This window comes from Akebia trifoliata, unplaced genomic scaffold (assembly GCF_017979445.1).
Source record: "Akebia trifoliata isolate Shusen 1 unplaced genomic scaffold, ASM1797944v1 Contig00499, whole genome shotgun sequence".
Lineage (NCBI taxonomy): Eukaryota > Viridiplantae > Streptophyta > Magnoliopsida > Ranunculales > Lardizabalaceae > Akebia > Akebia trifoliata.
In genome coordinates, this window is record NW_028237039.1 from 33,434 (window position 1) to 48,317 (window position 14,884).

The following is a 14,884-nucleotide window of genomic DNA, read 5'->3' on the forward strand; positions in this document are numbered from 1 at the left end:
TTAAAAGGGATTTTTTCCATTTCCCTCTTCTCTTCACTTTTGGAGATAAAGAAAACTCACATTATTTTCTCTCTTCTTCTCTCCCCAATTAACAATCCAAACAAGAGAAATGGAGAGAAACTCATTTATTTTCTCTTCTCTTATCTTCTCTCCACTTCTCTCAATCCAAGCACAACTTAAGGGAAAAGGTCGCCTAGACTGATGGATCAGGTTAACCCTAGATCGTTGGAATTGAGAAATGACATGTGACATTTAATTAATCAAAAGATGAACTCTAGTTAATGAAATTATGATTACACTTTGCGGCCAAAAAAATTGACTAAAAGAGTTATGCTAGATGATGAAATCATCTCCAACTCATTTTTCTTTAACTTACTCGTCTTCTTTGCATCCTCCTGAAATCAAATAAGAAATTATGGAAGAAATCAAAATTGTTATGTTGGACCTATTGGTCAATTAGGTGGTCCATTAAGCCACTAACCCAAGTTTCAAATGATTTCTAAATTATTGGGTTTTCTTGTTGTAGATACGTGAGGTTAAAGAGGTTTTGACCTCATCTACGTGGGTTTAGGAGTTGTCATCATTTAAAGAGTTAAGATATCAGCAGATATCATAAAATGAGTTTCTAAATTTGATTTTGGGACTTTACTCAAATCTGGTCTAACCATAGAGGTTAATGATAAGGAGGTTTAGTTGAGAGACAAGGAAGATGTTAGTTACTTTGTCTCATCCAATAGGTTGGTGGTTACCAAAGATTTGCTAAAAGTGAAGTATAAATAATTTTTTAAAAGAGTTTTTAGATATTAAAGGGATAGGAGAAGCTCAAGAGTCAAATGTACAATATTTTGGCCTACAAATACTTAAAAAGGAGTCAATGAACAAGTCATATATAAAAATATATGTTTGTTGATTATTTTATAAGCTTGAGGATATTATGCAAATCACCATAGATTTCACTTTTTTGGTTTTTAAGGTTTCCTTACGCACTTATATACTAATTGAATAGTGTATTTTTGTTGGTTTAGTCCTAGGGACATGTCTTTAATGGAATTGTAGACACCCCAAAATTGCGTACCGATCTTTTTTTATACAAGTTGCAGTGTTTTGGTAGGTTTCCATCTATCCTGTGAAGTCTGAAGGCAGGGAAGAAGTAAAAAACCCACTTTTTGAACCATTTCACAAAACCCCTAAACCTACCCTTAAAACTTCCAAAAATCCGAATCTCATCTAAAATAAAAAAGACCCTAAACCCATCCAAAAGACACTCCCAACCCTTTCGGAAGCCCAAAAACCCTTTGCAAACCTTTCTGCAGCCTTCCTAAACCTCAAACACACCCTTCCCATTTATTTTTGTATCAATTCCCCAACATTTATCAAAAATTAGAATTTTCTCAAGTTTTTGAAATCCCCTAAAAGCTTAATAGGCCCACCAAAATGCCTATAAGACCTTTTAAAGCCCAGCCTATGCTCAAAGTCAACCTTCCACCAACTCCCAAGTCAAATCATTCAAATTTGACTATGGAATTCCCATATCGACCAACAACAACAGTTTGGTCAATTCAGATTCACATCTCAACCACCCCAAATTACCCCCAACATGTGTGCAAGCACATTGTAAACACCCCATTTTTGTGTATGACGAGCCTGAGAGTACCAAAATCTTTCCGAAAAGAAGTTTGACCCTAAGAAAATTTTAAGAATATTCAAAACCCCATTTTCAAGCAACCATAAGGCTTGAAGGCCATGTAAAAAAAATTGTTTAAGTCTAGTTGTACCCCTTGGCCAAGCTTAAATTTAAGCTCAGTCGTTTCTCAACTTTGGCCAATGGTAACCCATGGCCATTAGCAATTTTTGCTTGGTCCAAGGATGACCCACGACTAGGAGCAATTTTTGCTTGGTCCAAGGGTGAATCACGGTCAAATATAATTTTTGTTCAGGCCTTAGTTCACCCAAGGCCAATTTTGCTGCAAACCCATGTGTATTTGAATTTGATTCGGGATAATTACTCTTTAACTCATTTCTTAATGAATTTTTTCCCAAGAAAGTCCTCTCATTTTACTTGTTTGTCCATCTTTTAATTCTTCAATAAACTCACCATCATGGTTTTCTTATAATTTATCTATTCTTCCGACAAAGACCTTTGGTCAAATTAGTCTGCACTTAAAGCGAAGAGCTTCTATTGGCACCCCAAGTTTTATTAAATTTTTTTTTTAAATTGAGTGTAATAAATTGAAGTTGGGGTGTCAACACCACATGAAAACTGAAAAATTCGACAGAAAAAATGGGCTAAGACCTACTAATTTTATAAACTGAATTTTGACAATCTAGGACCGTCTAAATTCTTGATGTTCCCAGATTTGACGGCTTAGAGTTGTCGTATTTCTCCCATCCTTCATTAATTTGACAGTTTCGGCCCCTTGAAAATACAAATTTGACAATGTAAAATTCAACGCCAATTCGACCCCTTAGTCCATCGAATTTTATGAAATTTGTTGGCCCAAGGTCGTCAAATTTGGGCTTTTTTTTTCACATTGTGCAATAGCATCTCTCTTAACTTGAAAGTTGCCTAAATGGATGCTTCAAGCCTGTGGAGGTGGACAAGAAAGGAATCTGACAATAGTTCAGTGCAAGGTATTAAATTTTGACTTTCGGTGTCTATTTCTGGAAATGGACATATTTCGTGAAAATATTTCGATGAGTGTGGACATTAATACAATTTTTGAAAATGATGGCAATATTGAAGAAATGTTTGTTGACCCTATAGGAAGTGATGAAATGGGCATTAAAACAAACCCATTAAGTCATCAAGATACACTAAAGAGCCATATGGAATGTGAAATTGAAGAAAAACAATATTTTGCTACACGGAAATAAGAATAATAAGTCAAAAATAGCAACCTCGTACGTATGTGTGCTTGTATGAGTTAAGAGCTTATTAGAGAGCTAGAATATTTGTAATGACAATTCCAACAATGCCAAGCGTGGGAAATGGAACCATTCATTTGCAACATAAAATCAGAAACTAAGCAAGAAAGAGATGGAAAGCTAAAATTCAAAACTACCAGCAAGTGACTCCGACGTAGAAGCAATTCATAACTCTTGGGAAGGGAATGACACTTTGATGTGTCATTTTTTTTTCTCCCATTAGCTATTTCATAGAAATGCTCTGATGTGGTCTCCTAAGTTCACCTAATCAAAGGTTTCATTGTCAACTTCAGTTAGCTCGTTGGTAGCGCCAATCAATTGTAATTGGAAGCAAAGACAGAAACTGGAGAGACAATAAAAGGCTCTACAAGACGACTTTATAGTAGTTATTTGAATTACTAAAACAAGCATTGACAAACCACTCCCCGCCACTAAAAAAAAAAAGAACAAATAAGAAAAAAAGATATAAACTTGCTGTCACAAGAAGTAAAGTAGACATACATTATAGAAGAATGATCTTATTTCGGAGGCATTGGTGGAGTTTGCAATGCTGCAAGGTTACTTTCCAACATCTCCAATATCGGAGTTTGCAATGCTTCAAGGTTTCCTTCCAACATCTCCAATACTTGTCTCATTTCAGGTCGATTAGAAGGATCTTCTTTTATGCAACGAAAACCAACTACACTCATCTTTATTACAATTTCTGTATCTTCTTCAGTTCTAACTTGAAGCAATCTTTGATTCCCAGGTTGAACAACACGCTCCTGGATCCAGGTTGATATAGATGTATCACTAGCGTTTGCTTCTAAGTAAAGGTTCTTTGTTTGTTTGACCATTTCAAGCACCATCTTTCCATAGCTATATACATCCGACTGACTTACGAGAGACTTTTCCATATTTTGGATCTTGCAATTCTGGCGCAATATACCCTGGAGTTCCTCTAGCACGCTCTACTGACACCGTATTCTTCTTTTCACGGCATAGTTTCGAGTGCCCAAAATCAGAGATTTTTGGATGGAAATCTTGATCCAAGAGAATGTTATGAGGTTTTATGTCAAAATGAAGAATCTGAGAGTTACAACCATTATGCAAGTATTCTAATCCCCGAGCAATGCCGACTGCAATATCATATAGTTTATTCCATCCGAGTTGAGAACATTCCCATGATGATTCCTCACCAAATATGAATTTTTCAAGAGATCCATTGGGCATGTACTCATAGATAAGAGCGCTTTCTTTCTTTCCAATACAGTAACCTCTCAGAGTGACAATATTAACATGACTAGTCCTACTAATGGTATCAATCTCATTTTTAAAATCTCCTTTCTTTTCTTTCAACACCTTCACAGCTACCGTATCATCATTTATTTTCCCTCTGTACACGTCACCATAACCTCCTTCGCCCAATTTTTCTTTGAAGCCGTTGGTCATTTTCTTGATTTCTGAATATTTGTAACTTTTTGGACCCAAATCCTTTAAACCCGTCTCCATACAATGAGCATTCATTATTTTCTTCTTCCCGAATACCAATTTAACTAAAGAACATTCCCTTCTCAAGCAACATAATATAACTACGATTGTAGCTATAACCACGAAAACTAAAACCACTGCAATTATAGCTATAACAACGGTTGCATTCTTCGATGGAACTGTAGGCAAAGAAAGGAGCACAAAAATCAGATAATTTTTACTTTGGGTGTTCAATATGTTGTGATTCAAGTAAAAGATAATAAGAAAATAAGGTGAAAGAGAAAAAGACTAAAGGTATTTATTATTTGGATGAATGAATTCCTTGACATCGTTCATTTGGTTTTTGAGAGTGAATTAAGTACACAAAATCTTTGACTCAAGGGAAATGCTAACGTCTAATAATTCATTAGGATGTTACATTTTTCACACATTTTGATTTTTAAAAAATACTAAAGTATTTATTATTTTATATTTTAGAGCAAAAGAGTGAGGCCAGCTTGCTTCCCTAGAAAGATTTCAAATCTTATGAAGGGTTGTGGGGCGTATTTTGACTGCCAAGTTGGCTAAATAACACCACAGCCCACTAGAGATCACTGCGTAGCTTAAATAATAATTAAAAATTTGATGGCCACTAATTGAAATACCAAATTTAAAACTAAAATCCAACCTTGTGAAAAATAAGTTTTTTTCTTAAATTCTTTTTTAAAAAATTCGATCTACATCCGGTGGCATCCGATCATGTTATTTTTGAAAGCTTTTTTTTTAGTTCTTATTTTTTTTTTTAAATATATAATAACGTTTAATGCTTTTGCTTTTTTGGGTGGGCTTCGCATGGTTCGATTGTTCAACTCGTGACAAAATATTTTTTCCTACCTCCAATGATATTCTCTCTCGTGAGGATCCCACCCCAAAAGTAAAGGCTAACTCTCTTTTAACATTTCCCCAGGTCCAATCAAATGGCATGATTCATCTTTCCATGGAATTCAATCATGCTTTTGGATTCCACAAGAGGTGTGGTCAATAAACTTTAGGGGAAATTATTTAAAAAAATAAAAAATAATTCGTAAAAAAAAATTAGATTTTTAAGAAATTGTAATTAGGAACTTTTTTTTGGCTCTTAAGGGCCGAAAATGTATTTTTATTTATTTTTTATTTTAAATTTAAGTAAAAAAAAATCGGATTTTCAACCCTTTCCCTCTTAATTTTCTCTCTCCTAAATGTAATTTTCTCCCTCGACTCCAATATTTCGACCAATAGCAACAACTTCTTCTTCACCTTTTCATTCATTGGTTTTCATCTAGCAAAAAGGTAAAAAAAATTTACTTATTTACATTTACATTTAAGATCTTAACAAAAAGGTAAAAAAAAATTACTTAAAATTTATATTTACATTTAAGATCTTGATCTTAACAAAAAGGCAAAAAGAATTTACTTAAAATTTACATTTACATTTAAGATATTGATCTTGATCTTAAGATATTGATCTTGATCATGATCAAGATCAAGATCGTGAGTTCTTGATGTTGATCATTATTAAGATTGTGATCGTCAGATCTTGATCTTAATCAATGTGATCATGATTATGATCGAGATCAAGATAGTGATCATGATCGCGATCAAGATAGTGATCGTGATCATGATCCACATCGTAGGATAATCATGATCAAGGCCCAAAAGTTTTAATTTTAAATAAATTGAAGAGACATATGAGAGAAATAAATAAATTGATAAATTGAAGAAAGAGAAATTTTCAACCCTTAAAGAGCTGAAAATCTGATTTTTTTTTTACTTATATATATATATATATTAAACACATTTTCGACCCTTTCAGGGCCGAAAAAGGTTCCTGATTACAATTTTTTTAAAATCTGATTTTTTTTTTGTTTGTTTGTTTTTTTTTAATAATTTCCCCTAAACTTTATCTTAGAAAAGTATCTTTCTAATATTTTATTATTTTTATGTAATAATATTTTATTGCTTTCTCTTGAGTGGTTTCCAATGTTGGTTGAATGGTCTCATTTGTCGACAAGACCGAGTTGTCTTAGACAAGTCAACTCATGTTGAACAATATAATTTTAATTCGGATTGCAATTATTTATATTTTATACGAATATAATTATATGAAATAATTATAAGTTGTTTATGAGATTAGAAGATGTTTTGCTATAAAATCATATTTTATTTAGAAACTATAAATATAAATACTAGAAAAACAAATTATTTTAAGAACAATATATAAAATCCCAGTGGACTCAGATGAGATTTTGAAAATCTCATCCAAAAGCATCTCTCTTTTATCTCACGAGATATGTCACAGTTGAGACGCCATGTCTACCTGTCAGGTTCATGATGGATGGATGGATGACTCGAGCCTTGAAACCATGATTGGTACATAGATTAGTGAAGGATACCAAGTTGACTTGGGTGAGAGTCATCTCGGTTTCGAACAAGATCATTTGAAACCATGGGGGGTGGGGGGCTTAGGTCTATACCTGATCCATTGTTCCTGGGAGGAGGAGGAGGGATTGCTGGTGGTGGTGGTGGAGTAGGAGGAGGGATTGCTGGTGGTGGTGGATCGTTAACCACATAATGTACTTCGAACCCCTTCTTCAAAACTTCGCTGAGTGTATAACCTCCATCATCCACAGCTGATTGTAGAACCGAAACTACGCTTGTATGACATGGAAGGTTTTGGGGCATAGGATCCATAGAAGCGTAAACAGCACCACTATTATTTTCCACACAACTGTAAGGGAATCCATTAATAAAAGAAGAGCAATGGTAGAACAAGGTGAGATTCCCATCATTGGAAGTATAATCGAAGTGAGTGAAATCGAGAATGTCGTTATGAAATTTTGAAGGACAATTACCATCTAAGAAATCGTTTCGGACAATTGTCATAGTTTTAGCGGTTTCTTGGATACTAGGACCTGATATGTTTCCGACATGATGTTAATCTGAGTGCTATTATCTTGGCATGTGAGTTCGAAACTGGGGTGGCCACAATGATTAGGTCGGGAATTTCCCCAGAAGGGATAAGCGATGCCTACGATGTCTCCACAATCGAATGAAAGACTGCAGTCATTGGCACATAAAGATGTTGGAAGATGGATGAAGAAGAAGAAGAAAACGAGATGAGTTACAAAGGGAAGATTTAGCTTCATTTTGAAATTAACTCAGAGAAGAGAAGAGAAGGATGAGTGAGTGAGAAAGAAAGAGTGAGTGAGTGAGTGAGTGTGATATGGAAAGAGCAGAGAGAGAGGTCATCTTATTGGCATAATAGACGCGCTGAGTTGTATTTTCTTGGAACGTTCAAAGAATAACGTAGTTCATTCAAACGCGACGCGGCTTGACTTAGAAAGAAGGAAAAGAAAATATAGAATTCTCCTATTGCTGCACCGAAGTCACTAGCCAAAGAATTAACACACATATCTTAGGGTAGTACTCCAATACAAAGTTGGTGTGGAAGTAGAATCTATTGTACAAGGGGATGGGCCACATTTTGGTGAATATATGAGACAACCCTTAGCTCATGACGTGCTTCCTCTAATCTTGATGTGTTTAATTGTGAGAAAGTATTAATTGCCAAAGCAAATCCTTTACTACTACTATGTGGATATATGATAGGAAATTATTTTTATTGTTTGAATTTTAATAATATATATATATATATATAATGGGAAATGTTCCGCACCAAACATTTTGCCCAATCATTTTTGTCCTACATGGGTTAAAAGTTTTGGAATCGGCTGATTTTTTATGAGGATGATTTCTATGGTGAGGAGATCGTCATCACTAAAAATCAGCCCATTTCAAAATTTCTATCCCTATCAAAAATGGTTTACAAAAAATGGATGGTCCCACAATTTTTCAACTTGTAAACATGGGGCTAGAAGTTTTAGAATGGGCTGATTTTTGGTGAAGATGATATCTTCACCGTAGAAATCATCCTCACCAAAAATCAGCTCATTCCAAAACTTCTAACTCATGTAGGACAAAAATGATTGGGCAAAATGTTTGGTGCTGAACGGGACCATATATATTATTTTAATTTGACTTTTGTGATAATTATATAAAAAAATAATTATAAAATAATTAGAGAATAACTATTGGTAAATTGGCACCTTACGTTTTAATTATCCCACCCCAAATTTCTTAAATTATTTATAACACCCCAATTAAAGATTAAAACACATTCTTCAAATAGTACAGAGGTTTGGCTCAAATTATAATCTCAACATTATAACACTCGTTCAAACAATTTTTGTAGTTGTTTACAATTATGATTAGGCTCATATAAAATCCTAAAAAAAAAAACAAATCAAATTTAACAAATAATGAGATAGTTTCTGTTGACACCCCAACTTTTACTTATTATTTTTTATTTTATCTGGGGTGTAATCAATAAAATTTGTGGTGCCAATAACAGTTCTCTAACTTTATTTATAAAACAAATATTGATACAATTTAAAATTAATTATTCAATAAGAAATTTATAAAAAAACGGATTGATTTAGATAATTTTAAATAAAATTGTGATTTTATTTTTTGCGCTTTTCTATTTTGTTTAACTTTGTTTATAAAATAAATATTGATTCTATTTGATTTGTCATGTGCTAGCAAATTGTTTTTCAAGAGGAGGAGGTTAAAAAAATGATTTGCTGTTGTTGAAGGAAAATTGAGGGTGTTGGCAAATCATTTTTAGTAGAAATTTAAAAATTTTGATGCATCAAACAGTGGAAAATTGTACTTTTTCACGATTGAAGCTATCCATCACCATGGCTGTTAGAATAAGAAGAAAAATGCAGATTTCCTAGAGATCAATTCTAATCTCTTAAGCATTAATACACTTTATTCCTAGCGATACAGTTTTCAAGGGAATCTCTAATACCACAATATGGTTATGTTAATGGAAAGCCTCAGGAGAGGGTTGAACCTAGAATTTTCTGTAATAAAAATGGCCTAAATTCTCTCATCTTGGATGCATCACTACAAAATAAAAGGTCTTCAATGGCAATTGAAAATAGCCGCGAAAAGTAAATGAAATGCCGGAATTAAGTATCAATGGCTGTTTGGTTTGCGCTGGCAATTATGGCATCGAGAAAAGCTATAGTGGCGGTGTTAATGGTGATTATATAACCGCCAGTAATAGAAAACTTTTAAAGGCGGTTCTCCCACTCATTATCGACGGTTATCTATTGCCGACAAAACATTATGGTCAAATGTATTTGTAAATTAGTGATAATTACAAAACTGCCGGCAATGGCGCATATTAATGGCATTTCTTGTAAACCGCCACTAAATAATATATTAGAGGCGATTAATTTAGCCACCGTTAATATATTTAAAAATAGCAAAATTGAATTAGTGGTGGTTAGTAACTACTGTAAATAATATTAAAAATTGTCATAAAAGTATCGAAAATTGAATTAGTGGCATTTAAAAACTGCCCTTAATAATCGTTTTTTAATAATAATTTTATCAGAAAAAGGTTGGTATCTATAGCTAGACAAAAATTAAAACTTGCAATTGTATTGTTCTTGTAATGTTTCATTAAAACAAACCAATATTTATATTTACATCAGTAGTTACACATAGCCAACTTAGCGCATTCTTAAGTATATTACAACCTTATAGATCTCTAGTTATGACATAAAACACTCAAAACCTTTTCTCTATCTTTTAAAACACTAATCTCCTCAACAAGATATATACGTACATATACAAATACATACCTATACAAAAATTATAAAAAATACCCTTGATTGGTAATGAATCACATCAACAACTACAAAAAAGAGAATGAAACTGTAAATAATTGGATTGAGCAATTTTTGAAACTGAAAATAAAACAAATTAATTGAAAATATAGCGGTAAGATTCTGATTCTAGACAATGGAATACAGTTAAGACTAGGTTCAATGGAAAGGTAAACCAACATAAAGGAAAATCCAATTAAGGGGCTGCTATAATACTAAGTCACCTTATTATATGCACCTATAGAAAACGAACAATCTGCCATTTGAAATCAGATTGAAGCAAAGACAATAAAAAGAATCACTTAGAGGGAGAATTGAAGTGAACCTATTGAACTAGCTAGACTCTAGTCTAGTAGTGAATGGGTTGAAAGGAAGTAGAGTTCCTGGAATGTAGAAAGATGCCTAGTCTACGTAAGAAGATATGCTTCAAGGTGCAACTGAAGATTTACTTATACGTGGAGAAAAGGCAACGTGGTGACTGATGCCTTGGCAAGCTATGCCAGAAAGAGTCGAAGATCATGGACTTTCTACTTTGATTTGGACCTACCTGTAACGGTTAGAAAGGCTCTCTGGAGGGATAAAATAAATCTTCCATTACCAAGACATGTAAATTAAAGCTTTGTTTATTCTTCTTAATCTATCTCATCTTTACTTGCTTAGCCAAAAAAGAAAAGAGGTTCTTTTAGATAGTCTGTATAGAATGTAATAGAATATCAATTCCATCAATAAAACATTGAAATCTAATCAATACCTTAAAATGCATTACAAAAACTCATGAAAAGGGAAAGGTTTGCATGGAGAAACTTCTTCCCAACAATAATCTAGAGCCATAATACAATTGTTTGTCAATTAGATCCCAACCCATAACCACCAATTGCTAGTAAACTCAAACTCCATTCAAAATATTTATACTACTTGGTGATATAATTCAAAATAAAATTAGTACACAAAATACTAAGAATTAAAAAAACAAGGGGATGAGTTTCTCCATCACCAAGTAATCATAAAACAATGATAGAAAGCTTACAAGTGAGTTCCTTCCAAACCCAAGTTTTCTCTCAATGTCTGCAATCATAACAAATTACATGACCACCTTCCCCTAATTGATCATCAAAGAAATTTCTTGATCAGTACAATAATTAAAGAAGTTTCACAATGACAGAGTGAGAGATCTTACTAAGCAAAACAATTGAGAGAAAGGAAAAACATCGAAAGGAAAGTTGTGGAGAGAGATAGAGAGGAGTCCTCTGTAATCCTCCACTGATTACAAAACAAATCAAGCATCCACTCACTCTATATGTAATACAAAATAATACCTAAAAAATAAATAAAGATCCTACCCAAAGCCACAAATATAGCACTTCTCCTAGGCCTAGAATATAAGAAACCAAATCTCTCAAATTACAAAACAGGTTACTCAACCACTCTCTATATATGTATAATACAAAATAGCATTGAAAAGTATATTATTATTTAGATTTAATCATAGTGAAAGCTTACCTATGTTGTAATAACAACGCTTCTCTTGTGCAGCCATCTATTTAGGCTAGTGATGGACACAATCTCAATTTTCAATATTTACAGATGATTTAAAAAACTAACCATATATATATATATATATATATATATATATATATTTATATAGGGTAGCGATCAATGGCAAACTTTTTAACAAACTTTTTGGCAAAACATTTTTCAAAACATGAGTTAGAGGTTTTGGAATGGGCTGATTTTTGGTGAGGATGATCTCTACAGTGAGGAGATCATCCTCACCAAAAATCAGACCATTCCAAAACTTCTAACCCATGTTTACAAGCTGAAACATCGTGGACCGTCCATTTTTTGTAAACTGTTTTTGATGGGGTTATAGGGGGCGTTCAAGGGCCAACTTTTTGGCAAAACATTTTTCAAAACATGAGTTAGGGGTTTTGGAATGGGCTGATTTTTGGTGAGGATGATCTCTATGGTGAGGAGATCATCATCACCAAAAATCAGCCCATTCCAAAACTTCTAACCCCATCAAAAACAGTTTACAAAAAATTGACGGTCCACGATGTTTCAGCTTGTAAACATGGGTTAGAAGTTTTGGAATGGTCTGATTTTTGGTGAGGATGATCTCCTCACTGTAGAGATCATCCTCACCAAAAATCAGCCCATTCCAAAACCTCTAACTCATGTTTTGAAAATTGTTTTGCCAAAAAGTTTGTTAAAAAGTTTGCCATTGATCGCTACCCTATATAAATATATATATATATATATATATATATAGGTCCCGTTCCCCACCCTAAGCTTTACCCTACACTTTAACAAACATGTTTTGTCTTACATGGGTTAGAAGTTTTGGGATGGACTGATTTTGGGTGAGGATGATCTCTATGGTGAGGAGACCATCCTCACCAAAAATCAGCTCATTCCAAAACTTCTAACCCCATCAAAAATGGTTTACAAAAAATGGACAGTCCACGGTTTTTCAACTTGTAAACATGGGAAATGTTTACCCTACACTTTAACAAACGTGGTTTTTCCTACATGGGTTAGAAGTTTTGGAATGGGCTGATTTTTGGTGAGGATGATCTCCATGATTAGAAGATCATCCTCACCAAAAATCAGCCAATTCTGAAATTTTTAGCCCCATGTTTACAAGTTGAAAAACCGTGGACCGTCCATTTTTTGTAAACCATTTTTGATGGGGTTAGAAGTTTTTCAAAACTTCTAGCCCATGCTTTGAAAAATGTTTTGCCAAAATGTTTGTTGCTGAACATTTCCCATATATATATACATATATATATATATATATATATATATATATGAGTAGCGTTCAATGGCCAACAGTTTGGCAAAACATTTTGGCAAACACATTTTTCAAAACATGGGTTAGAGGTCTTGGAATGGGCTGATTTTTGGTGAGGATGATCTCTATGGTGAGGAGATCATCATCACCAAAAATCAGCCCATTCCAAAACTTCTAACCTCATCAAAAATGGTTTACAAAAAATGGACGGTTCACGATTTTTCAACTTGTAAAATGGGGCTAGAAGTTTTGGAATGAGCTGATTTTTGGTGAGGATGATCTCCTCACCGTAGAGATCATCCTCACCAAAAATCAGCCCATTCCAAGACCTCTAACCCATGTTTTGAAAAAGTGTTTGCCAAAATGTTTTGCCAAACTGTTGGCCACGGATAGGGACCCTATATATATATGGGTCCCGTTCCGCACCCTAAGTTTTACCACACACTTTAGCAAACGTGTTTTGTTTTACATGGGTTAGAAGTTTTGGAATGAGCTGATTTTTGGTGAGGATGATCTCTATGGTGAGGAGATCATCCTCACCAAAAATCAGATCATTCCAAAACTTCTAACCCCATCAAAAATGATTTACAAAAAATGGATGGTCCACGATTTTTCAACGTGTAAACATGGGGTTAAACATTTCGGAATGGGCTGATTTTTGGGGAGGATGATCTTCTAATCATAGAGATCATCCTCACCAAAAATCAGCCAATTCCAAAACTTCTAACCCATGTAGGACAAAAAACATTTGTTAAAATGTGTGGTAAAACTTAGGGTGCTGAACATTTCCCTATATATATATATGATCCAAAAAGTAAACCATTATCCAAAACAAATATCCGCAATGGTCTATGATGGCTAAACCATTATCTTAAGTTTGCCATAAGTAAGTATACTAACAAAATCATAAACTTGTCTCAAAAAGCAAGTATCATAGATTGAACAGTACAAGCAGCTAGGAGGTCTATATAGCATGCAGGTATCACAATACTTGATCTTCACGATGACCCCCTTTTACCAATACCAAAACTATAATGGTAGGGAGATGTGTTAGAGTTCGAGGGTTTTAGAGTATGTAGAACCAAGACCAAATATATGGCACATAATTTTAGTTCGGTATGAAAGTTGAGAAAGGGATTGATAAGAACATGCAATAAACAACTACATTGCCTAATAAATATACAACCAGAACTAAGTCAGGGAAACCAAAAATAAAAGGTGTACACATTGCCTTTTGCCAACGTGTTAATCTCACTACACATAGAAATGCAACATTGACCCTTAGATTAGAAGTCCCGGAAGAAATAGAACAGTTAAAAGTAAATTGAAGGACAGATAACTTTCAGCATTATAACTTCCACCAACATATAAAGAATAAAATGTGAGAATATAACGTGGTTTACCTCCGAGAGTACACATCTATAAAGGCATATAGAAAATAAAGTTCATTAGAGTAAGTATATACAAAATAACTTTTTTGCCACATGCACACACACACACACACTAAGTGAATGAGGATATTATGCAAGATGTTTACTGGATTGAACTACTGACTTCAATCATAATGGAATAAAGGTCAAGCTTTAAACAATTGCTTTTAAAGGGGTGCTAGACATCTAAAATGGTAAACATGATTTGAAAATTTGGAACATAAGCTTTCAAATTATGAAGAGCCAAGACCTTCATATTATACAGCAGGTAAGATCAAATATCCATCTCTAGCAAGGGACCAGAATTTCCAAAAGAAAACATTACGGGTCTTAATAATTTCATATTTCTTTTTGTATTCAAATACATGGGTACAAAGAGGGTAATGTCACGTCCCGAAATCCCAACACGAATCCCTATGATTCATCGGTTAGAATCTCGAGGTGTGAGGTAATCAATCACACAATCTGACAGAACATTCATAAATAATAATATTTATGAAAGGAAAATA

The 14,884-nt window shown here is 33.8% G+C and overlaps 1 protein-coding gene across 1 annotated transcript; it reads right to left on the reverse strand.

Moving 5' to 3' along the window:
* Positions 1 to 2,997: 2,997 nt before the first annotated feature.
* Positions 2,998 to 7,647, reverse strand: LOC147381433 (LEAF RUST 10 DISEASE-RESISTANCE LOCUS RECEPTOR-LIKE PROTEIN KINASE-like 2.5). Its single transcript, XM_086430414.1, has 2 exons — positions 6,888 to 7,647; positions 2,998 to 4,574 (listed from the first exon to the last, which is right to left on the reverse strand). The coding sequence occupies exons 1-2, from the start codon at positions 7,294 to 7,296 to the stop codon at positions 3,784 to 3,786; spliced, it is 1,200 nt and encodes a 399-aa protein (XP_086286540.1). The 5' UTR covers positions 7,297 to 7,647; the 3' UTR covers positions 2,998 to 3,783.
* Between the last annotated feature and the right edge of the window lie 7,237 nt (positions 7,648 to 14,884).

Excerpts from the sequence above, each read along its gene's own strand:
- LOC147381433 (XM_086430414.1), bottom strand. The coding sequence starts at position 7,296 with ATGACAATTGTCCGAAACGATTTCTTAGATGGTAATTGTCCTTCAAAA. Across the intron at positions 4,575-6,887 it reads TCCCAGGAACAATGGATCAG|TTCCATCGAAGAATGCAACC; the intron begins GTATAGACCTAA and ends CTTTGCCTACAG.